This window comes from Lolium perenne, chromosome 4 (assembly GCF_019359855.2).
Source record: "Lolium perenne isolate Kyuss_39 chromosome 4, Kyuss_2.0, whole genome shotgun sequence".
Classification (NCBI taxonomy): domain Eukaryota; kingdom Viridiplantae; phylum Streptophyta; class Magnoliopsida; order Poales; family Poaceae; genus Lolium; species Lolium perenne.
Genome location: NC_067247.2, coordinates 115,107,873 through 115,133,816, shown reverse-complemented (window position 1 = coordinate 115,133,816; position 25,944 = coordinate 115,107,873). Strand labels below are relative to the sequence as shown.

Genomic DNA, 25,944 nt, shown 5'->3' with positions numbered 1-25,944 from the left:
TCGGGAACGTCGATCAATTCGCGCAACTCCCACTCAGTAACCAAACTCTGCGGCTTCAGGCTCTCCACGGTGATGGTGAGGCCGGTGAATAGCGCGTAGACGAAGCTCAGGCTCCCGTCCGGTGTCACGCCCAGCAAGCGGTAATCCGGAAAATAGTGCTCGATGTAGGGCACGAAGCAAACATCCGTGATCGCCTCCATGGGTGCGCCGTCGAGGCGCACGCCCAACGCCGCACGGTGCATGGGCCAGTATGCCACTCCGCGGACCACGACAGCAGGGCCTAGCCGGCGCAGCTTACCGGCATCCATCTTTGCGCCGGGCATCCTGCCTTCCGCCCCACCGCCGACGTCGGAGGAGAAGATCCGCAGCGCCGTGAAACTGCGGCGGTTGTAGACGAGGAGCACGCGGAAGAAGCCCGGCGGAGTGCTGGCGGCGTCAAGATCGTCGCCCGTGAGTATGGCGCACGCGTAGTACCCGGGGCAGTCCTCGCCGGCGAGGGAGGGAAGCACGGACACCTCCCCAGTCATGGGGTTGTACACGCTGAGGGTGAGGCCTTGGGCGCGCTCCTCGCGCCGGAGCTCCAGGACGAGGCGCCCGTTCCGGGACGCGACCGGGCGGGCATGCTCGAACAGGCCGCCCAAGAGATGGGAGCCCAGCGACAGCGTGCCTAGGAGGTGCGAGGCGGACGCTGTCGGCACGAAGCTCGGCTGCGCGGAGTCGCAAGGTCGGCGGCGCCTCTGGAAGGCGCGGACGTCTTCGTTTTCTTGATGGAAGAAGCCGAGGGTGAGGTGCGTCTGGTACCGTATGGAAGACGCTTACAAACACGCACGTACAAACACCCCTATGAACGCACGTACGCACACCCTACCCCTATGAGCACTGAGCCTGCATATCTTGAGTTGACGAAGTCACCACTAAGATATGATGCATTATTTGAAGAATGATTAGACATCCATCCTAGAATGACAGCCCCAGAGCCCAAACAAACCAAATAATCACAACCGAAGAAAAGATGACAGCCAGCTACTCTTTTTATCAACAGGAATAGGAATCATCCAATAGACATTCAATAAAAAGAAGAACATGCCGGGCTTCCTTATTATGACAAGAAACATACATGCCTTCCTTTAAAAGAATAAATTATGCAGGTCAAACGAGGCGTTTGTACAAATGGAGGCATTCGGGACAGAGGTTTTGACTAAATAGAGACTATCTTTTTTACATATAGACTCTTGTCGCGCCAAGAAGCATAGAGTCATCATCTAGAACAGAAGCTGCTTGCTGCTTGCTGCTACAGTAACAAAACATTCGACAGAAGGATTTTCCTTAAAGATGTTGTATATTTCCGCCCATTCTCTGTTACTTCCCAAAATATTGGTGGAAAGTTGCACCGTCATTGTCTTCATCTGAGTTGCGCATCGGAACAGAAGTTTCAAGAAATCAATTTCGTGGTCATTTCCATTGAAACCATTTATTTCCACTTGTTCAAGAGCCACCAAGGAGACGCTCTGACTTCTCCAGTTTCGTGGTAGATCACAAGCACATTCTGGTGGACATGATTCTTCGTCCTGAAACAAAAGTGAAGTAATGCAGATTCTTCATATGCGAAAACATCATCAACTTACGTAGCTAACTCAATAAACTAAACAGATTTTGAAAAGTGTATACATCAAGGATCTTGGTTAAAGAATCAATTACCGCATGATGTCGAATGACCACCTTAAGCCTTCTTATAGTGGAACGAATTTCAAGTAGGTTCAACACTGCTGCTCCAAAAACATGTTCTCCGTTGAGTAAATATAGCTCCAGAACAGAAAAGGCGGGGAGCGGTCCTATATGTTGATTAAAGTTTCGCTCCGCGGGCGGCATATGCTTCTGCAAATGTTAAAAAATGGCGTGTGAAAAGGAAATAATTAACAATATAGCATATACAGTACCACAGAAGTAATTTGATCACCAAAGTGGAACATGCATACTTGTGTGATCTATGATACAAGGTCTATTCGTTGTTAGTTTCAAAAGAAGGGAAAATGAAGGTTTTTTTGTTTTCCATGGAAGGAAGTGCCTTCGAAGAGAGACATCAAAATGGTAGTTGCCAAGTTTTATGCAAAACTAAACTGAAGTTTACACCAAGGTGAGTAAACATCAGCCATTCATTATCTTATCTATGGATAAATTTGGCACTTCTTGCGATACACCCACACATGTATTAAAAAATATTTATTTTGGAATAGTTGAACTTCACAATCTACGAGAAGAAGATATCTGATGAATAAAGGAAAAAGACCGAAGAGAAGCTAGAGCTAGCACTAGACGCAACCTGGAAGATGGAGAAGCAATGAAGAAGATCGAGGAAGAAAAGAAGTCAATCGAAGAAGATAAGAAAATTCAAGAAGACAATGAAAATTGAGCTACACTTGGACAATATCCTCCACGAACACAAGATAAAGGCCATTGCATCTAGGTTGGAGACGAAGATCAAAACATAAGCTCTTGGCAAAGAAATATGTCTACGGTGCACGATTATAATTGCAATAGTATGATTATATAAAGGCATGAAGTAGTTTTATCTCGTATGTTAGTCCAAGAATTAAATTTATGGACCACCTTTTAGGAAAGTTGCTAGAGACGAGCAATTTTGACTCCCCCAAAAAATCTCTCCCCTGTCCCAAAAACATCCTTTTGGAAGTGAAATATTGTGGATCTTAGGGGAGATGCTCTAAGCACATGCATACAAGTATACAATAGCAGAACCAACATATACATCGAACTCTTGAACAAGTCATGTACTCCCTCCGTCACGTAATAGGTGTCGCAGGGCTAGTGTAAAACAGTTTTTGCAATTGAACCCTTAGTATTTCGAAAACATCACGATCGAATCCCCAATCGTATCTCCCAGGATCGCGTGCGCGGGCTTGCTGCAGCTGGTTCCCGCCGGCGGATCGCGCGCCGCGATCGTGCCCCGGACGACGCCGGAGTTCCGCGCCCGTGCAGCCTGGCAGCGGGCGACTCCCACCGGCGGATCGCGCCGCGGCGACACCGCCGAAATTCTGCGCCCGCGCAGCCTGATGCCGCCGAAATTCGCGCGCCGCCGCCGGAGATCCACGCGCCGCACAGCTTGGCGCCGGCGGAGTCCCGCACGCCTCGCAGCCTGGCGCTGGCGGAGTCCTCGCCCCTCGCCGCTGGCGCCGGCGGAGTCCTCGTCCCTCGCCGCTGGCGCCGGCGGAGTCCCTCGCCCCTCGCCGCCTGGTGCCGACGGGCCACCCGGTGGAGCTCACAGGCCCACGCCGGCGGAACGCGGCCGGCTCCGTCGGCGAGCGGTCGGCGTCGTCGGGTGGAAGAGGAGAGGACGACGAAGTGAGGGTGGAGTTGCCAGGGATCGCGGAGTTGGTCGGAAATTTGTGGGGGTGTTGTTGGTAAAAAGGCCCGTCCGACACCTAATTTGTGACGGAGGGAGTAACATATTTGTATTCCTCCATCCACTTTCCATTCTCGATAACAAAAACGCATATAAAGTAAGAAGATTTATCACCTTACTTTTAGTGGGGTCTTTAGCAATAAGATTTCGAGAAATTACTCACTTTTTCAGTTATGTGTACTGCTTGGTATTCAGTTAATTTGAGAAACCTGACAGCATGTGTTGCCCTATTTACAACTTGTCTACCTGATCTCGATAAGGATTTTTTTTTGAGATTGTCTATAACAAGGACTATACATGACATTTGAACATGCTACATTCATATTACTGAAATCCTTTACTTTTTGTACTATAATTCTAGATAAACATATAAGGTCCAAGTATGCATCTCCTCTATTATTTTTTGAGAAAGAGGATGCCCCAGGTCTCGTCGATTGATGCATAAACCCATTACATCTCGTCTATTGTGTCATAGGCAAACTATTATTTGGATATACATGTTGACATGTTGCTCATGTAGTCTCAGATAACTACCAGTTAACTAACATGAATATAAAGGTTCAGTAGACAACCATACCGTATGCCGAAGCATCTTAGCGTCTATGAACAGCCGTAGGGTGCGGGCACTATTCTCTGTCAATAGTTTGAGTCTTTGCAGACGCCACCACTCGCCAACCCCAATATTTGGGTAGAAACTACGGCACTCCCACGAGACATCTTCCACCATCGGCGCTGAGAAGCACGACAAGGTGAAGAACAACCACACTTGGATATCCATTGTCAGCCGCTTAAGCACGGGGGCCATTATGTGAATGCACTGCGTATAAAAGCTCTGCTTTACCACAAGCTCCTCGATCGTCGGCGAGTGTACCTTGATCGTGCCGATGGCGCACTGGAGCAACTCTAGCACGCGCAGGCGAGGGCACCGCCTGACCAGCGCATCCGTGTTCAAGTGGCAGCGCGACATGGTCAGCCGCTCCAGCACCGGGAACACGGCGCCCTGCGCCAGCGGTGTCAGCTGGAGGTTGTGCACGGTCAGCTTCATCGAGATGGCGCGGTCGAAGCGGGGTATCTGGATGGGGACGGATCGATCTCTGTGGAAATATAAGACGTTGTGACACACTGTTTTACTACACTTAAATGTCTTACAATTTAGCACAGAGGGAATATATGTCTGCTATTTCATACCGGATTGCTATGTCTAAGTCGATTGCGAATCCCTAAACTCTCAATCATCCAAAAAAGATCTTCCAAAAAAAAAAACCCATAGCATCTCTTTTAATTGACGATGTAACTTTGATTATGAATGAATAAAGAGGAATTATGTGTTAAGAAAAACTAAAATTGCATCATTTACAAAAGTTGCACGTGGTAATAAGGACTCACAAACAGGCTATGGACGCAAGGAGTCATACAAAGTCCACCTCATACCCGCAAAAGTTTCCCCATCCATGATACTCAACTCCGCCTGCAAGCTTGTTGAATTAATGATGATATAAAATAAAATAATGCCATTATATTTTTTTTGTAGATTATGCTTTAGAGACTATCGTTTTTACACTAAATAGAGCATCATCATAGTCCGTAAAAATAACACCATACAAGTTATGGTATAAACTCTAATAGTTCTTTCTTAAATTTTGGTATGCGTAGCGGAAGTAAATGAGTTTATAATCAAAATAGGATGAATGTCTTTATTAGTTATCTCAGAGAACAAATTGGAATTTTTCTCACTGTGAAGTCAAAGACAAAATTGTTTGTCGATGTTTTTTGCTTATTTCCAAGAAATTAGTTCCCGCAAAATATCTTCGTGGTTCGGCACGTAATTTAAGCGGACAATATAAAATTGACAAAGATAGGCTCTTAAATATTGTTGAGATCTTTGATTACAAAGCGGAAACAATCCCGTTAGATGCTCAAGAGAGACATACCATGCGTAAGGCAAATGCTGATTTAGCTAAGCTACGTCGTGAAGAGGAGTCTAAGTGGGATGAGCGTGCAAAAGTTGTCGAAAGAGAATTTTTCAATTAGAACAAGAGGAAGGAACAATTTTGGGTCAGGAAAATTTGAAACATTATATCTCTGAGTATTACAAAAATATTTTTGGACCGCCACCACCTAGTTCTTGTATTATGGTCGAATCGATGAATCATGATATAAAGAAAATTTCTGCTGAGGAAAATGCGATTTTGATTTGTGATTTTACTGCGGATGAGGTTAAGAAGGCCATAATGCAAATGGAAAAGAATAGGTGCCGGGACCGGATGGGTTCCCGGCTGAATTTTATCAAAAGTTTTGGGATATCTTGAAATCCGACTTGATAGCGATGTTCGAATGTTTTCAGAGAGGAGAGTTACCTATTTTTCATTTGAACTTTGGGACGATCATCCTTCTCCCCAAAAAATAAAATGCCATCCAAATACGACACTATCGTCCTATTTGCTTGTTAAATGTATGCTTCAAAGTTTTCACCAAGGTAGGGACTAATCGTGTTTCAAATATTGCTGAAAGTGTAGTCCAACCGACCCAAACTGCTTTCATGCCTAGTAGACACATTCTTGAGGGTGTTGTTATCCTTCACGAAATCATACACGAACTTCATAGGAAGAAATTTGATGGTGTTTTGTTTAAGATAGATTTTGAAAAGGCATATGACAAGGTAAATTGGGGCTTTTTTGCAACAAGCGTTGCGTATGAAAGGTTTTGATCCTAAGTGGTGTTCATGGATTTAGAATTATATTGAGAAAGGTAGTGTGGGTATTAGAGTAAAAAATGACATAGGTCGTTATTTTCAAACAAAAAAAGGTCTTAGACAAGGGGATCATCTGTCTCCCATTCTATTTAATATTGTTGCGGATATATTGGCTATTCTGATCGCTAGGGCCAAAGAAGATGGTCAGGTTGCTGGTCTTATTCCTCATCTTGTAGATGGGGGTGGGGGGGGGGGGGGTCAGTATGCAGATGACACCATTTTATATATGGAACACGACCTAGATAAAGCTCTAAATATGAAATTAGTTCTATGCATTTTTGAACAATTGTCTGGTCTTAAAATGAACTTTCATAAGAGCGAGCTTTTTTTGTTTTGGGGCGGCAAAACAGGTGGAGAATGATTACAAAACTCTATTTGGGTGTGACACTGGTTCATTACAACCGTTTTTCATTCTAAATACTCCCTCCGTCTCGTGAAACTATCTAGATATCTTCAAATTTGATAAATCTTCGATAATTGTTATAGGACGAAAGAAGCACGAAATATTAGGCTAAAATCTATGAAGAAAGTTTCTCACGCTTAATTTTAAGTAAATTACATTTAAACCTAGGCATTAGTATAGTTATTTGTTGATTAAAATTCCACCAACTTTGGTGAGAACTTCAGATCCCTTATAATGTAGAGGACGACTAAACCGCCTGAGTAACCAGTTTGAGGGATCGGCTAGGTGCGATCTAACCTCCAAAAAACAAAAACAAAAAATCTTCTAATAGATTTTAAGGGATCTGCTAGAGATGCCCTAAGTAATTAATATGCGGTAGATGCAATTCCACATTTATATTTACCATCCTTGTACTAGTTTGATAAGGTTTTCCTATTATATATTTCATCGGCTGCAACATGACATGTATCTCTCCTGCTCACCAGATAAAAGAAGATGATATGATTCACTAGGAGTGGATTGCAGTGGTTGTAGGGGACCTGGATTACTTCAACCTGTTTGGTTGAAGTAATGGCTTCCTAGCGCGCATGCATGTAATATAATTTTTAGAGAACATGCATATGATAGATCCATCTATCAAACTGTGTGTATATGAATAGGAGGCATCGAGATATATGAACTCTCTACACAATAGATTCGTGGGCGACTCTCTGCAATTGTGCACGAGAATGTACATTTTGAGCCACTGTGGGGAACTTGCTTCAACAAGATGATGTGGAAGGCTTGGTCTCTTCCAAGTATCAAGTTCTTTTTCTTGACTTGCCATGCATGATAGGCTTTGAACGGTGGATAAACTTGAGAGGAGAGATTAAAATAATTACAATATTTGCACGCTTTGTGATCAAACACAAGAATTAGAGGCTCACCTATTCGTCCATTGCATCATCAAAAAGAGTATGTGTTAAAAAACCAAGATTACATCATCAGTTACAAAAGTAGCACATGCCACATGGTAACAAGGACTCATAAGCGGGCTATGGAAGCAAGGAGCGCCGCACGGTCCATCTCATACCCACAAAAATTTCTCCATCCATGGCACTCGACGCCGCCCACAAGCTTCTCCAAGGACTTCGTCGCGAGGTTCAACACGAAGGCGCCGCTGGTAGCGTCTCCGCCTTCTCTGGTGGTGAATAACACGGTGCCGCTCTTCTCGTTGAACCACCGCAACTTAAACGCAGTCCCTGAACTCACCGGGGCTTCGGGAACGTCGATCAATTCGCGCAACTCCCACTCAGTAACCAAACTCTGCGGCTACAGGCTCTCCACGGTGATGGTGAGGCCGGTGAATAGCGCGTAGACGAAGCTGAGGCTCCCGTCCGGTGTCACGCCCAGCAAGCGGTAGTCCGGAAAATAGTGCTCGATGTAGGGCACGAAGAACACGTCCATGGGTGCGCCGTCGAGGCGCACGCCCAACGCTGCACGGTGCATGGGCCAGTATGCCACTCCGCGGACCACGACAGCAGGGCCTAGCCGGCGCAGCTTACCGGCATCCATCTTGGCGCCAGGCATCCTGCCTTCCGGCCCCCAGCTGCCGACGTCGGAGGAGAAGATCCGCAGCGCCGTGAAACCGCGACGGTTGTAGACGAGGAGCACGCGGAAGAAGCCCGGCGGAGTGCTGGCGGCGTCAAGATCGTCGCCCGTGAGTATGGTGCACGCGTAGTACCCGGGGCAGTCCTCGCCGGCGAGGGAGGGAAGCACGGACACCTCCCCAGTCATGGGGTTGTAGACGCTGAGGATGAGGCCTTGGGCGCGCTCCTCGCGCCGGAGCTCCAGGACGAGGCGCCCGTTCCGGGACGCGACCGGGCGGGCATGCTCGAACAGGCCGCCGAAGAGTTGGGAGCCCAGCGATAGCGTGTCTAGGAGGTGCGAGGCAGACGCTGTTGGCACGAAGCTCGGCTGCGCGGAGTCGCAAGGTCGGCGGCGCCTCTGGAAGGCGCGGACGTCTTCGTTTTCTTGATGGAAGAAGCCGAGGTTTGTTGAGAAGAGCAAGGAGGAGACAACCTCTGCGCCGATGAAATAATCCGGCTGTTTCTCTCACGCCGGGTCCTGCCCCTCCAGCGTTGCGCTCACAAGATGAGCAGATGTCTGGTTTGAGGGATCCAACAAGGATCACAATTTACTGGCTAATTCCATGTCCGCCGGCCTTCCTCCACCGCCGTCAGCTGCCCACCACCGTATGTTTTGTTACGTATGTTTCGTTACAATACATATGCATGTGAATCTCTACATCTTTTTTGCACGTGTACATGTTGATTGGATTGCAACAACGTTAGTTTATTTTGTTGGTGCCTAGTTTACTGTTGGCAATCACCTCAACCCTCGCTCTTCTCCAAATTATCTAGGAGGTTTTGATTCGAGGAACTATGATAGTCAGCCTAAACTAAAAACAAAGAATTAGTCCAGCTGGATTGATCGCTAATTCCGTTTCACGCATTTACCCGATTGGAGCGGATATCTACGACACACCACCGGCCAGCTGAATCCATGCGGGTCCATAGGCCGCCGGTAGGACCAAGTGAGCGGATTCAGCACATGAGAAACGGAGTTATCTGGTGAAATTGACGACGACGCTACTCCTCGCTCGCTCCCCACGACACGCCTACTCCTCGCTCGCTCCCCAGGACGCGCCCGATCTAGGCACCATCCTGATGCAAAAAACCAAGATTAGTGATACAATAACCTGGCACCTACGTATGCAATTAACAACGGCGTTAGCATGACAAGATCACATCATACCTGGCTATCTCATCTCCAAGCAGGGTGTCATCTTCTCTCTCTCCTCGACGAGCAGGAGTCCAAGTCTAAGTCGGTCGCACGCGCCAGCCGCACGCGGTCGCTCCACCCCTACTGGTACTTATAGACAGGCGGGAGGACAAGCTGTGGGTTGAATTTCTGCTCGAAATTTTTAGGCTCTGTCGGCGCCATTTTCCCTACCTCCCTCCCACTAATTTAGTTTCCATCCACAGCCCTTGATTACATTACAGGTGAAGCACAGCAGGCTACGATGGATGGTGCCTGGGATCGGTGACGTGAAGGGTGCTATTCTCCTTCCTTGATTAATTAAAGATGATTTCTTTCCTCTAATAACACAACATTCCTTTCTATGTTAGCGTAAAATACATGCATGCACCACCTACTCTTCCATCCCGTGAAAGAATTTTTTCCCTTAATAACTGCTCCAGGAATCAGCATCCCTCCCTGTTTTAGTGTTGTGGATGGATTCGGCCAATGATTCAATGCTCTCTGGTCTTAATTTGTGGCTGTGTATACGGGCACGGATGCATCAGGCTAAGCTCAGGGCGCGTCCTGGCCCAGAAATGCATGCATGCACCTCATCGTCCTTTTCACTCCATCCATAGCTGATCTGTTCTCCAATAACTGCTTTAGGAATCAGCGGAAGCCGACACGACGGTGGATGGATTCCGCGAATAATTCTACATGCCCCGTGAAAACCATGCCAATGCCCTTGTGTGTTGCATCAGGCGGCGTCTAGCTAGCCACGAAATCAATGCATGCATTTCTCGGCCAGGACCCCAGCCGCACGCGGTAGCTCCACCCTTATTGGTACTTATAGACAGGCTCGAAATTTTTAGGCTCCGTTAGCGCCATTTTCCCTACCTCGCTCCAGCTAATTTAGTTTTCATCCATAGCCCTTGATTACATTTGAAGTACCACAGACAGTTGAGAACTTGAGATGGGTGGTGCCTCGGATCGGTGACGTGAAGGGTGCTGTTCTCCTTCCTTGATTAATTAACGATGGTTTCTTTTCTCTAATAACTCAACAGTTCCTTTCTATATTAGCGTAAAATACATGCATGCACCATCTACTCTTCCATTCCGTGAAGGAATTCCAACTGCTCCAGAAATCAGCATCCCTCCCTGCTTTAGCGTCATGGATGGATTCGACCAATGATTCAATGCTCTCCGGCCTGGTTGTGTATACTGGCACGGATGCATCACGCTGAGCTCAATGCGCGTCCTGGCCGAGAAATGCATGCATGCTGATTCGTTCTCTAATAACTGCTCCAGGAATCAGCGGAAGCCGATACGGCTGGTGAATGGATTCCGCGAATGACTCTACATGCCCCGCGAAAACCATGCCAATGCCCTTGTATGCACCACGGTTGCTATCACGCCGAGCTCAATGCACCTTCTAGCCACGAAATCCATGCATGCATGGAGTACCACCTACTCGTTCCTTCTGTAAAAAGTCCTGATAACTCTCCAGGTATTCATGTCATTCCCTGTATTAGTGAGGCTGACGCGCCAGCTTGATTTGGTGAACGACTCCTCGAAAACCATGCCATCTATGTATTGTCACGAATGCATCATGCTGAGCTCAATGCGACGAGAAATTCATGCATGTACCACCTACTTTTCTTTCAAAAAATGGTCAAAGTTATCTTGATTTTATACTAAATTTATACCCCTTTTACAGCTCATACCTCCTTTTCTTTGCTAGATATATATACATGAATCATTCGGTTGGGTTCCTAGAAATCAGCCCGTGCTTGACCTTGGTTGCTTTGAGTTAACCAACACAGTGAAGACATATCTAAATTGGAGCCAAGGATTCATACACAACAAATCAGGTGCCTGCTTGCACACGGAATTGCATCTATTTCTGAGCAAGGATAGGTATGTTCCACACAGTCAAAATGGTGTCATTTATACAATAATACAACCGGGAAGACGGAAAGAAAACAAGCACTACCTGCATCTCTCATCAATGTGAAATGTTAATTCTCTCAGTTTTGGCATAAAAAGAACCCACATGGATCTCTAACTCTTCCATCAGGTTGAATATGGTCAGCCCAAGAAATTTCAGGTACCAACATTATATTGTATAGTATTACAAATAAAGGACCTTCCATCCACATAGATGCTTCGGCCCAAACAGCACTCCACCTACTCATTACTATTTAACAGGCAGTGAACATGCCACTGGATCAGTCAATGAAATCGACAAAGAAAGCATATGTCCGGCCGGCCGGATCTCCAGCTCCACTCCTCCCTTCAAGAGCAAGGGCCACGCCAACATGCTGCCTGTACATCCTATCACCTGCACCACCATAAACCAAGAAAGGTTTAGCTCCACGAATGGCACAGGAATATATTGCTCAACACACAAACATGGATACACAGAAAATGTTCAACAAATGACAAGACCAGTAAAACTTGGTCAACATTAGGATTACTTGGACCATATTCAAATAAAATGTCCATTATCTCTTAGCAACTGTGACAGCACTACACACCATCATAAGCACCCAAGGATGAATATTAACAGGTGGGTCTAAGCCGTAACTTAGACTGAATGCCGTCTTAGGAAACTAATTACCACTCGCCACTGCTCAAGAAATTGGAGTGGTCTTGTTAGGAATGTAAGCAAAAAAGTATTAAATGACAGGAGAATCTTTATTCCTTTTGATTCTCTAGTGTACTAATGAAATCCTGTTCACCACAAACACAATATCAGAGAGGAACTAGAAACTTACCTAAACACACAATATTATAACAAAGTACAAAGAGGAGAGCGGAACTAGAAACTTACCTAAACGCCAGATATTATGAGCTTCCCAGTAATCTTGAGTACATGTCTTGCAACTCTCTTTTGTTACTGGCCTGCCGAAGTACTATCATGACTTAGTATGTGTACCATCTCAAGTTCTGATTATTTATCGTAGTATGTACCATCTCAAGATAGGTAACTTCGGTTTTCAAGCACAAAAATGTACAAAAATAATTATGAGATGGGAAATATAAACATACCGGCAAGATTGCTTCAATAGTTGTCATTATTATTTCTTTATTGTAGCTGCCATTTGCCAAAGTAATTAGTAGGTTCATCCATTCGACAAAGTCAAGAAACATACCCCTTAAAGGAGCCAAACTATTCACGAGATACTTGAGACAATAAGTCATTTAATCAAACCAAACAACATGGATAAGCTACAACAATACCTAATTGATCTAGCAATGATATAAATAAGTTGAAATAGTGTAACAACATCATGACGGTGAAGAAGATACTGCAATTGTTTGGCCAAGCATTAGGGATGCATGTCAATTACACGAAAACCACAGCTACACTGATGAACTACAGCGACATGGACGCCATGAAGGTTTCGGTGGACCTTGGCTGCCCAATCGTCGAGTTTCCCATCATCTACCTGGGCATCCCTCTCCCACTTAGGAGGCTAACCGCTGCCCAGCTACAGCCAGTTGGCAAGAAGATGCGAGAAAAGCTACCAACCTGTAAGGCTCGTCTGATGAATAAGCCTGATTGCCTCGTACTCGTCAAGTCCGTGCTCAATGACATCCTTGTGCATCAGCTCTGGTCCTCGCACCGCCAAAGAAGAGCATCAAACAATTCAAAAAAAAATCGAAGGAGGGTTCTTCTGGGAAGGCAGGGCAGATGCAAAGGGAGGAAACCGCCATGTCAATTGGAGGCGTATCTGCAGGGCAATTGCTCCAGGTGGCCTTGGAGTGCGTGGTCTAGGCTGTGAAGGTCAGGCATTGCGCTTGCGCTAGCTATGGCTGAGCCGCACTGACACAGGTTGCGCCTGGAGCAACCTGGAGCTCCAATTCTCCGTGTAAGAACATGCAATCTTATTTTCCTCTACCACGATGACCATTGGCAATGGCTAACAGCACGCTTCTGGGAGGACCGCTGGCTTGGAGGCCACTCCATCAGTGATATTGCGCCTCAACTACATGCCTGCATACCCAAACGACGATGTATGTCAAGAACAGTGGTTGAAGATTTGCATGAGAACAGCTGAATGCAGGACATACAAGGGGTTATTCACATTAAAGAGAATAGTGGCTGAAGATTTGCATGAGAACAGATGGCATGGTCTCCCGGATTCAAGATGAAGCAAAGCCTTGGGCTAGAGCCAGTGCCACAAGCCTTAGGGTAGTCCTGCCATGGACTTGGGACGTGCATTAAGTCAAAACTGGTGTAACACCCGCTTCCTAGGAAGCTTTTGTAACAAACTCTCCGTCTTTTCAATGAAATGAAATACAAAGGTCATTTGCGTTTTCTCGAAAAATAGTGCAACAAAATAAGCAATACATGAGTACTACATTACCTAGGCATACATACATGCATCAGGCAGAGTAAGCAAGTTACGGGTATCAACTCCTACACTATGCACACGGATAAAGAAGAAATACAACCAAGTGTGAGCAAACAACCCAGTGTATCACATTACCTTAATTCTTACAGAACACTAGAAACTAGGCAGAAAAACTGGATAAGGCCAATAAATCAGTTAGAGGACTGGATATTCTCTAGTTCACGGCCAGCCCGCAGCACATGCATTCATATACAAAACAAGAGTAGCATCAATCACGTTCCATAATGGAAGTGTCAGAGCATGGGAAGAATCTCTCACACGTGCTCTTGAACTTGGGAGGGTAACTTATGTCAGCACAACAGCTGTCACGAGACTAATAAGCAAGAATGATTTAGTAGTCACATGGATGAGCATATTTTTGTACACTACACACTGGGTCAATACACAATAAAATAGGCTAACAAATGGCAAATGTTGCTGCCAAACCATTGGGGATCACATCAGAAATTTAATGAGAACATGTATAACTAGACCGTAGTAGGTAACAGAGGCTATCAAGGGGATATTTATGCAGCTGCCAAGCAATTGGACACCACATGAGTATTTATCTATCATAAGAAGTACAAGTGCATGAGCAACTGAAGTAAATCTCGATACAGATACTTACTAACATTCAGAACTCCACATGGACAGAAAAAAGAGTGAGCGTCCATTTAGTGCAAGTGGTGATTTACCTGATGCAATAGCAGCAACATGCATAAGATGGTTGTGCTAGAGTTTAGATAGTGCAATCCTAGTTTTTGTGATGCAACCAGAAATAATGCAAGTGATCAAAATATATAATGCAAGCACGGAAATAATTAAGATGCAGCATAAGCAAGCTCAATTCACCAGCTAGAGTTGTCCCAGCTTCCGTGACTTCCATAGAGGACTGCATATCTTCCAATAGGTAATGTGGGTGGGTATCTTGAGAGCATACCAACAATTCCATCAACCATGTAAACATAGATCCGACCCTTAATTTCTGCAAGTCTAGCATCTTGTAAAAAAAGATCCCATCATGAACTGCATGTGCACATACACCCTTTGTGCCTTGAGAAAATCATACAAGACATGCAAAGTAGAATAGCTAGGAGAATTTAAAATGATGAGACATCGATATTTATGTATCCACATAGAGAAGATATCTCAAACTGTCCCAACTTCACAAAATACAGAACTTGGTGAAAGCAATGTAAGACAAACCCCACTGAATTCATAGACACAATATTTCAGCCAATTTTCACTGAATTTCAGAAGGAATTCAGCCATAAACTATCTCATTTTTTGACCTATCCCATCAGTTTCACAAAGATATAAACACTAAAAACAAATCAAGGCTAGACCTTGGACATTTTCATTTCTAGTAAAACAACATATGTCTGTACCGAAGTACATAAAACTTATCAATATCAAGAAGGAAAAAATAGGTACTTACAGCAAGAATGTCGGCTGCCTTGCACTCAATTCATTTGCTCTAAAGAAGAGGAGAACCAAAAACTCAACTAAACCACGGCCTCGACGAAGAAACCACCTCTGCCGCAGTTGCACCACAGTGAACTTTCCGTCATTGCATGGTAGCGAGACAGAAGTAGTCGGCAGCAGCAGCCCAGGCAGGCAACCACCAGCAGGAGCTCGGGGAGACCAGCACTGCCCAGCTGGGTGACAACCACCTGCGGGGGTAGTCCTTGTTTGACTTCTTGTACCCTGAATCAACACAAATCATTTCACTTTTGTGACATCCATTGAATCATGCTAAAAATGCAAAACCAAATCCTATCCATATCACCAACACTAAACCAACCAGTACATTATAGGTTCAGTGTCCAGAGCACAGAACAACCATGGCTTGGTGGCCATTCTATCAGGGCAGGTACGATGCAAGGAGGTGCTTACAAAAATAAACCAAGCATTTTGTTAAGACAGGTGCTTATTTGTATAGGAGAGGTGCCTAGTGTAAATAAGCACCAATGCATAAGCAAAAACCGGTTGATTTTGCTAACTCGCTAAGCACCTCTCTACGCATCTTGCATTGTACATGCCCTCAAGAGCAAGTAGACGAAAAAGAAGAAACCAAGAATTTACCTTATTGGAGAGTTCACCGAAATGAAAGTAATGAGATCATTGGAAGGTCTCGACAAAGTACATGCATCTCCTAGGCTTGCGATGGTATGTTCACCTACAAGAAGTGGAATCAGTATCAAGTACTTGCAATGTTCAAGCAGATTTCAAACAACAACATTATAGATATATAGAAGGACACTCTAAAATATAACAAACATCATATCTCTATAACCAGCGAAACAGCACAAGTGATCCCTGGCACAGATGGTCCCGTTTCCTGGACCGTCCAAATGGCCAAGATCTGTGGTACCCGGATGTACTTTGTGTTGTATGCTAATTTTATAAAGAAAGCCCGGCATCTTCCTAGCATATGCCTGCAAACATATTCAATTTAGTCTCCATCGCTGCCCCCGACTATTACAGAATAGCTTGACGGAGTGGACCACGGCCTCAATGTTCTGTAGGAGCGTAGGGTGATGTGCCATATGATGGAGATGGTCGGCGCTCACGCCATGGTCATTCAATGAAGACTACAAAACCTAACCCCCGCACATACATTCTCCTTCTCCTACAAACCTCCTCCCCATCTGCTTTCCCCATCAATATCAATCGCTTAGCACATCGATTCACCATCATCTCCCTCCACAGCAGCATGTCCTCATCCGCCTCAAGTGCTAGATCCTTCCTTTGGTGACTTGCCCCTTTTGTGGTGATGATATGTTGTCGCGGTACCCGTGTGCGAATCTAAAAGTGCTGCCACTATAGCGTAAGGATCTACAAGTCGGCGCACTAGCCCTGGAGCTGCAGCCACGACAACTCCACACTGCAGGTGCACAAGTCCTCCAGGGGCACCCCATCTAGGCTACCCTGCGGTCGCACAACTCCACCTACATATTTGCAGGCTTAAAGGCACAAAGTGGTCCTTCAACTTTCAGAATGGATCAAGAAATTTTTGGGCAATGTACTCCTCCTTTGTTATCAGGATAGGAAGAATCTTTGCTTCTGAATTTGTACTGTCTATACCATGGAAAATAATCAGATAGCACAAGAAACCAGAATCAAATAATTGCACTGGTGTGTGTGTGTTTATTTCATCCAACCATATGGATAAAAACATGTTAGGCAGAAAACCACGGTTAAACTGGAAAATTGCGTCGATATTTGAATGTTGGGCAAATACTGAATATTTGTAACAGGTACCTTATTAAACACAATATAAGAGTGCTCAAAGATGCTTCAACCACCGCATTATCAATGAGATGTGAGGCTTAGCTTCCTAATCAATCTGCAAGGAAGGGATGAACCTTCTTATCTTAATTAATCACGAAAGGAACCAGGAGAAAACTCCACGGCATCAAAAATGTTGTTTACAGGCTACATAATAAGCTAGTATAAGCACTTAGTTTTGATGAAAAAGATAGGATTTCATTAGCAAAATATATCTAGTGTTGAAACCCGACAACAAAACTGATGCAGAAAGGCAAGAGTAACAGGAAACAAAGCTTTTGGAGATTTTGGCTTCATTAGAAGAAAGGAAAAAAAGCTTTTACATTTTAGCAAGCAATCACCATAACTTCAAATTATCTAGAAGCTCAAACTACCAATAAGCTCAAATTATAGGCCACAAGAAGAAACCTAACCAAGATGGTTGGCAATTAGAGAAGGAAAAGAGAAAAAAACACAACAATTCAATGTATAACAGTGAACTCGAAAAAAGAAGGTCCCCAGAAGCACATGTACTGGAAGAAAGTTAAAAATAGGACCATATTATTTCCTGAGCTTTCAATTCCCCCCCAGAAATTCTTAAACTAGTACATGCTCAAAATTCAGACCCTGCGAAAATCATTGAATACCAAAAAGGAGCTGCAAATTCAGAGGGAATATCATTACCCAAATCTAAGAATCTAGAAGCTGATTGGATCGACATGACAAGACTAATTGCAAAAGTATGCATTTGCCCGTATACATTAAAGAAAAGCCAACAGCCCTAGAAGCTTCAGAAACCAACACACTACGACATGCATCTCATGGATTGTTCAAGAATCGAGATCACAAAAATCTAACAAGTAATTGTCATCAATAGGAAAGCACGGAGTATCAGCTTAGGAACCTTGGAAATTACAACACCGACATCTTGACTAGCAGGTAAATAAACTTCAGTAACAAATCAACAACCTGGTTCCATTGCCACTCTTTCCAATTATTTTGAAAATAAACTCAAAAAATAAGTCATAATTCAGACAGATATATTTGAATTCAGTATTGCACCCATTCCATGTAAATAGTAAGTAAATAAGGAAAATGTGTTAAAAATAGTAGAAACTCACCCCCATGGGGCCATGCCAAGGTCCAGGAGTAGTTTGCATGTTATCAGGATAATAGTATGTTGCATCAGCTGCTAGAGGGCGAGGTGGCCTGACAGGAGAAGTCAATGGAGTTAAACCCTTATCATTTGGGTTCAACTTGAATTCCTGGTCTCGAAATAGCAATTGTTAGTGCACTTGACACAGGTGACCAATAGGAAACCAAAGAAAAAAAAAAGCATGGCCAAGTATAATATGCACCACATACCGAACATTAGCATCTAGGTTGAAACTTGATTTGTCCGAGCTAAGAGATCCCATCGAAGAGCTTGGCATCGAAAAGAATGGAACACTCACAGCTGAGTTCGCAGCACCACGCTACGATATTGATGATGTACTAACAGGTCCTTGAGAAGAATTCACATATTTAGGGACTCGGGGAAGTTTAATGGGTACAACAGAATCTGGTATCAAATCAGCTAGTGACTTGTCTCCCGGGGAAGTTTAATGGGTACAGCAGAATCTGGTGTCAAATCAGCTAGTGACTTGTCTCCTTAGCTAGAAGACGAAGGCTCAGGATGCGCATGATCTTGAAGATGCCCCTTCCAGATCTGTCTCAAAATTATAAAACTATCATATGCTTGCTCCTAAAAACTAATTATGTAATTTGGAATGTTGCAGTAGGAAAAAAAATATTAACAGGGTCACTACATTTAGATATAAAACACAGATTGTTTCTAGAGGAAACATTGTGTCAATCCAAAATATCCTGAAGAGGTAAGCATTCACGCACTTGACAAGAGAACATGGGTCAAACAAATAGACAAGCTTATATCATTTAATGGGTGAAAGGAACCGGTATTATTATCAATAATAAAATTAATAAGATGAATATCAATATAAAAAAAGTCTAAGTATACTACCTATGTTTTAAAAGGTAAGGCATGCAGGCAATTGAAGAACCTTAAATCTTGAAATGCGAAAATTTTAGTACATCTCATCAAGGCCCAAAGTCCCACAACATTCTAAGGTCACAAGTTCCTGTTGTCTTCGTCACTGTTGTTATCTTTACTTCGCTTATCATCCAACCTAAGGTTCTTAGTAATGTACTAATTTGTAGCAGAAGATCAGTATATTTCTACTGAAAGCCAACTATCCTAGAATGCCCCTTCTAGGCATGTCCATGGAAATAATAATAATGAACAACACATTACAAATAGCATTCAGGTATATAGCAGTTTAGGAGTGACTAAATTGACAGAATATATAGTTTTCCTGTAGATTTGCGATCTAATACAATCAAAGTCATCAGGCCATACAACATGAAAAAATTCTAAACTTAGAACAGCATGGAACGATGCCATAAGTGCAGAGGAGAAGAGTTGGAGCTCACCTAGAACGGATTGTAGTCGATGCCAATCTCGGTGCACCAAGAGGCGTCGTCCACCCGGGAAGCTAGCCCACCGATGGTCGACACTTGCGACGACTAGTGGAGGAATCTAGGACCGCATCTGAGGCCGAGAAGCCGTACCCGCAGCAGCAGCTCGGGGACACAGATATGGAAGACAACAGAAGCAACCCGAACATGTGTGCACTAGCAGGAGCGCACAGAGACCAGCCTTGATCTCCTTTTCTGCATGGGCACAATCATGATCAATTATACATACGCCGAGTCATGCCATTACCAAAATAGGATTAAGAAATAACTTTAGAGCCATCATGTTAGATATAAAAAAATTCACCCACTGCAACTATTGAAAAACGAACAAGACATGATTTTTTACTAGGACTAAGTTTTGGGAGAATTCTAGCATAAGCAAATAATTCGCTTTAAGCCAATATCAGGCCGCATGTGTAAGAGTGGCATGCAAAGTCATCATCAAGAATGGCTAGCACAAGATGCACACATACAATAGGCCATAAATGGTGTCTTCAACACCACCGGTATAATACATGATAGCTACCACATGTCAGGGAATGTTGTTTTGGCACATGGGAGCATATGCTCCCTTTATTTTGAAATGCATGTTACATACATTTTAAAATTTTAAAAAATTGAAACGAAAAATTCGAACGTACATCTTCATGTGCTACACGCTCACAAAGTCGTTTCATAAAAATCCGACTTTGTCGTGTGACGTGTGTAAAAAAGACAAAATTCAATGCTGAAAATAAGGCTTTTCGGGAGATAGATTTTCTCTTTTTTACACAGATCACAAAACATATTGGTTCCTCGCGAAACTTGACAAACATATGTATATTGTGGAGATGTACATGTAGAATTTTTTGTCAAAATTTTTCGACATTTCGAAATATAATTTTTTGATAGAGGGAGCATATACACCCGGGAGCCGAATTGAATTTCCGCCACATGTCTTCATTAAATAAAAATCCCACATGTCCTCTAAACATTTTAGGAGACAAACTACAAACCAAAGACCATTGACATGCATACCAGCCAATTAAGCAGTCTCCCACAAAATCACGCTTGTGATAACACCATCAGATAACAGCACAACAATGTAACAGAACTTTGCGTCAACCAATTCTTGCATGTTCAGCAACGAAGGGTTAAATTGATCTTCGCTATGATCAATCAGACTTCAAACCAAGCTTCGGTCCATTACATGCTTTGCATAGAGGCAGAGAAATCTCACCTAGAGCTGCAGAATTCACGACTCTATTAGAAAGTAGAATGACCATCTTTTACATGAATTTTCAAGTGGATGAGATCGGTCGAGTGGTCTCAGTTGGATCTCATCAACAGAAGTTATGAACTTTTTATTTGAACAAAGTTATGAACATTTGAATGGATCTTAAAATTCAGATAAGAACTAACTAGCATAATACACACAAAGCGGCACTAGAAACAGACATAGAGATGAAAGATCTACCTCACTAGAAATGGCAAAACCACCTTGACAGTGACATGCATCATCATTATCAGATGCAGCAGCAACATTGTGTAGTCCGCTAGGTTAGGGCAGGGAGTACTTGCACGCCTTTCAGTTCTTGGCCCTGGCAGTGGGGAGGCCCGAGAAGGATCACACATGCTGTGGCGGCAGCACTGGCAAGAGAGCAGTTGTGGTCACCACTAGCCATCGAGTTGCGCCTCTCCTCCTGATGTCTTTGTTTATTCACACGAATCATGACAACTTATAATCATATTTTGCTGTCAAAAGGGGGTGGTGCACGATTTCATTAGCAAATCTGCAATGTATAGTAGGATTATACATGCAAAAACAACAAAGGAATATTTTTATACTTTCTTTCAGAGATACATCATGTATTATGTTCAAAAGGTGGCTCGGACAAAATGATCACACTGGGAAGAGGTTTATGCACACAAACCATAAGTGCTTATCTGATGATCTAAGCATGCAAGTGCATACCAATAGCTTCCAAGTTTTTACCATGTGATTTGGTTACCCCAAATGCATACATACACCAAAAAATCCTATACAATTAAGTAATTCATCCCCACTAACCTATTTCTCTAAACATGCAGCTATGCCACCTCAGGGGTCCCACCAAATCAGCCATATCCTGTCCACATCATCCCATCTCAACCCATGCATGCGTTTGATGATGCTTTCAGACCTGATTGCTTCCCTCTTCCAACCACGTCAATAAATCATTTCGAAACTGCAGTCTCCCAGCAAATTAACATAGATAACCATCAGTCCATGGAAGAATCTCGTGGAGGGGCACCCAAAGGGACATTCGTGCCTTTCGAAGACCTGGCTAGCTTAATTATAGCTATAATGCCCTCCTATGTCCAACTTCCCTTTCTTAACCCCTCCTGCCCGCACAACATGCCTCACCATCCCTGCTGCTTGCAAGGCCGAGCAGAGCTAGGACCGATGCCAATGAGTCCTGGATTCATGAGGCGTTGATGCCCAAATGCCAAGGGGACATATCCAGAATCATCTCTCTGCCCCCATGATAATCTAGGCAACCAAGGAACTGCTATTGCGTGTCTGTGTCTGATCTTCTAATCTCCCTGACGGATCTACCATATATGGCATCATCTCACGGACTTTATCAGAAAAATCATCTCACGGCCTGAAGAAAGTTTGTCCTGAAAACTGAGTATAGCTGCTCCGCATGGTCTTGTAATCTCTGCACCGATTTCCTCTGCTGCCATCTCATGTCGGCCTTCATGCAACTGCTGGCTTCAGTTTCTAGAATTTAGAGATACTGGATTAAGCATTTGGCTTCACTGTGCTCTGATTTATTCTTCTACGGGGTACTTAAAATATTGCACTCGACAGCAGAATTCAGAAGCATACAATGGGGCATGGATCTCATATGCACCTGATGCCACAAAAGGAGCACCGAACGATGCATTCACTGAACCATAGGTTCCAAATTTCAAGTCACCTAAGGCCCCATCTTCTTGGTATTATTGACTGCCTCATTCATACAACTGTTCATGTCAGAGTATACTGAGGGACACACAAACAATGGAAATTTGTTTCTGGTTGGGTAGCAGCCTTTTATAATCTGAAATGTGCTTGCGATAAACAATCCACAAGGACTATTTATTGAAGTCTGCAACAATTTAAAAAATTTCAACTTTGAATTAATCATTATTGCAGAAAAATATAAGGAGTCAGGTGAGTACCTACAGTACTGCTTTCTATGGATTATGTGATATTCTGCTCAAATTTCGGTTTACAACTATTGTAGGCTAATGAGATATAACTTCAAACTGGTTTACTGTATCATCTAAATGCAGAGAACCCACATCATTCACGCGTGATGTGGTACTGCTTTCTTCCGTCACTGGGAATCTACAGTGTGCTTGAACCTCCCACAGCATGTGTTTTCTCCGCAAGTTCTTTTTTCTGTAATACATATTACGTCTAGATGATGCTTGGGCGGGAGCACTAATGTGATATACTTTCTAAAAATCAAGGGAACTACAAGTGAAGTTTGATGCTCTACAAGCTATTTACGACACCGTTGAACACTACACACGATTTGGAACAACTAGACACCAATTCCACCAAGAAAATAGCACATATAAAACACAACATCTAGGGTTAGAGATTGTGAATCATACCCACATCCATTGTGGAAACCGCTTGGAGGAGATGGTAGCTAGGGAGGAGATCCACCCGATCCACCCAAGAACTCCGAGAGGGGGCGGACGAAGCGTCTCCGGCGATGAGGAGGAGCTCTGGCGGCTTGAGGAGGAAGAAGGGGGGCGCGTGGGGGAACTGATTGGTGTGCCAACCGTTCACCCCGCGGCCTCCCTTAGTCTTCCCGCAAATCGCCCAGGCCGGATAATCCGGCCCAAAGTGAGGGCGGATAATCCGGCCCGGCCGGATATTCCGGGGCGCCAGGGGGGCGGATTATCCGGTGTTCTGGAAAATTCCAGAATACCGTAAATCCAACCTATCTTTAGTTGGATATTCTTTTGAAGTACAAGTGTCAATCAAACCTTAGAAGCCCAATACTTCTTTGAAATACTAAATATTTCTTTAACAACATGTTCTTCAAAAGTTATTCTTTTGAAGTATAATATAAGTAATCATCAACCATGTCCTGTAGAACTTAAAATTGACAACTGTTCTTCACATATTATTCCACTACTATTCTTTATGTATGATTGTTATGATGTCTTATATCATTTGGTTATGATGCTAATATAACCAAACCCTAATAAGAACCTTGTTTGAGAATCATTCTAAAAGTGCAACCAACCCTAAAGAAATCTTTACAACTCATACAACCTAAATCATCGAGGTTAGGTTACGCTCGGGACGATTGCATCTCATACTATGCATTATAGCATCTTTGCCAGTTCTTTAAACATTGTCCTTACCGGACGATGATGGTATTTCAGAATTTGGAGTTCTCACGTATCGAAGCTTTTGCCTGCATAATCTTGCAGTCAAGAAAGGCAAGTTCATCGCTTGCTCATGTCATTTGATTATTTTTATCAAACTATATGCAAAGTACTATACTTATCACTCATGCATCGAAAAGCAAAATATTATTTTCCAATTATGAATATGACTATGTGGTGGGCAATGGAACCATGGTATGTGTTGATATGGTGGAGGTTCCATTGCAATGGGTTATATCACCCTAGGATTAATTACCAATGCCGTCCAGTGATTCTAGCGCCGTACATATCGCGTTGACCATAAGATCTATAATGGCTCTGGGCAAGTCAGCTGTATCTTTTCCCTTCTGCACGCCAACGGATCGAAGAGACGGTGGGGTGCTGGAGGCACTGCCGCAATAGGTTGGGAAATCCTTTTAAATCCCCATCCATTAGTGATGTTAATCTCTTCGATCTATGAGGGATTGTCCGGAGTATACCATGAGTAAAGCCGTATTATCGGGGGAAGTCTACTGGAGGTGTACGGTCGGACAAAAGGGTGGGTTTGCAGGGTCGCGGAGAAGGCAGTGATTGGCTTGGATCTTACACCTGGCCCCACACCAAGGAAGTGTGGACGAGCATGCATCTCGGAAAGGTATCAAGGATAAGGTCTCTTATGGGAAAAGTAACGCACCTCTGCAGAGGATACTGAATTGTGACTGTCACTCCCTGTTCCGGGAAGGGAACTGCGAACGCGGCAGGAAAGGAACTCCACGAAGTTCTGGTCAACCTGTGAAGACTGACGGGCATAGTTTTCAGAATAAAATAAACCTTTTGAAGAAATGTTTACAAAAACTTGCATTGGTCTATGACTTTCTGGTCTATGGCTGTAGCTAGTGCATGATACACATATTTCCTAATATGAACTTGCTGAGTACGCTCGTACTCATTCTATCTCGTTTGAACCCCCTTCTTAGAGCAAGGCACCGAAGGAGAAACTACCGTGGAACTCGAAGACAAAGGAGTCAACTGCAACGAGATGAAGAATCCAATCAAAGAAGTCAATGGAGTCAACTTCTGCATCAGCTATAATGGAAACCTAGACTAGTAATAGAAGGGAACCTTTCCCTAATCATAGCACCTAAGTAGCTAGATTTCTATAGCAAGCCAAGTAGCTCTTGAACTTGAGTTAGCAATAAGATAGATTACGAGTCGTTCTTCTAGAGCTTTATTTGAAGTTTTACCTCACTGTAAAGTAGGAGGTTGTGTTGATCTTATGTAAACAGCTCGTGTGTACTTCTATAGACATACCTTGGACTCGCATATGTTTATGTTGTACCACTCTGAGAGATGTAATATGAGTGGAACGGTGTTTCACTTGTGTTATGTCAACGACTTGTGTACTACACCATGCAGTGGTACGCTGGGTCATCACAGCTGGTATCAGAGCAAATGCTTTGACCTTAGGATTAAAACCCTTTAAAGGAGACCTATAGGTTTGGTAGTGTCTATAGGAAGTTGTCTTAGTTAAACCAACTATTATTTTGACTTGAGATGGGTATTCACTTGAGCATAATCCTGACACACTTGAGTCAAGCTTTCTTATCTATATTTCTTAAATAAGGTTAATTAGTTATCTTGCTTCATTCCAAATAATACTTGGTCTTGTACTTGAGAGCCTCCGGTGTTGTGGAGTTTGCCTTAAACTTGATACTTGGGTGTTTGATCCAAGCTTGTACGGGTTCGGTGACCACCCTTAAGGGTCCCTTAGTGGATCGAGGCTTTCCCTTTGGTGGGAAAGGCTCGAGGAGAACACGGTGGCCTAGTGGCATATTGGAGTGCATTGTGCCTCCACACCGCTACAACAGAGAGTTGCACTCGCAAGGGTGTGAACTTTGGGATACATCGTCATCTCCTCGTGCACCGGTTGCTTATCAACCCGAGCTCCTTTACCTATGCGCTTTAAATTGTGATAGCCTTCGTGCTT

The 25,944-nt window shown here is 43.8% G+C and overlaps 2 protein-coding genes across 2 annotated transcripts in view; one reads left to right on the top strand and one right to left on the bottom strand.

Annotated features, from left to right (window-relative positions):
* LOC127347110 (putative cyclic nucleotide-gated ion channel 9) overlaps window positions 1-25,944 on the top strand; it is a 62,915-nt gene that overhangs the window by 400 nt on the left and 36,571 nt on the right. The window contains exon 2 of the mRNA XM_051373334.2: window positions 18,852-18,898. Within this exon, the coding sequence (XP_051229294.1) occupies window positions 18,852-18,898 (47 nt within the window). The remainder of the gene's footprint in view (window positions 1-18,851; window positions 18,899-25,944) is intronic.
* LOC139830774 (uncharacterized) lies at window positions 1,132-4,463 on the bottom strand. Its single transcript, XM_071819604.1, has 3 exons — window positions 3,996-4,463; window positions 1,699-1,875; window positions 1,132-1,568 (listed from the first exon to the last, which is right to left on the bottom strand). The coding sequence occupies exons 1-3, from the start codon at window positions 4,461-4,463 to the stop codon at window positions 1,263-1,265; spliced, it is 951 nt and encodes a 316-aa protein (XP_071675705.1). The 3' UTR covers window positions 1,132-1,262.

Excerpts from the sequence above, each read along its gene's own strand:
- LOC139830774 (XM_071819604.1), bottom strand. The coding sequence starts at position 4,463 with ATGAAGCTGACCGTGCACAACCTCCAGCTGACACCGCTGGCGCAGGGC. Across the intron at positions 1,876-3,995 it reads CTAAGATGCTTCGGCATACG|AAGCATATGCCGCCCGCGGA; the intron begins GTATGGTTGTCT and ends TAACATTTGCAG. Across the intron at positions 1,569-1,698 it reads TGGTCATTCGACATCATGCG|GACGAAGAATCATGTCCACC; the intron begins GTAATTGATTCT and ends CTTTTGTTTCAG.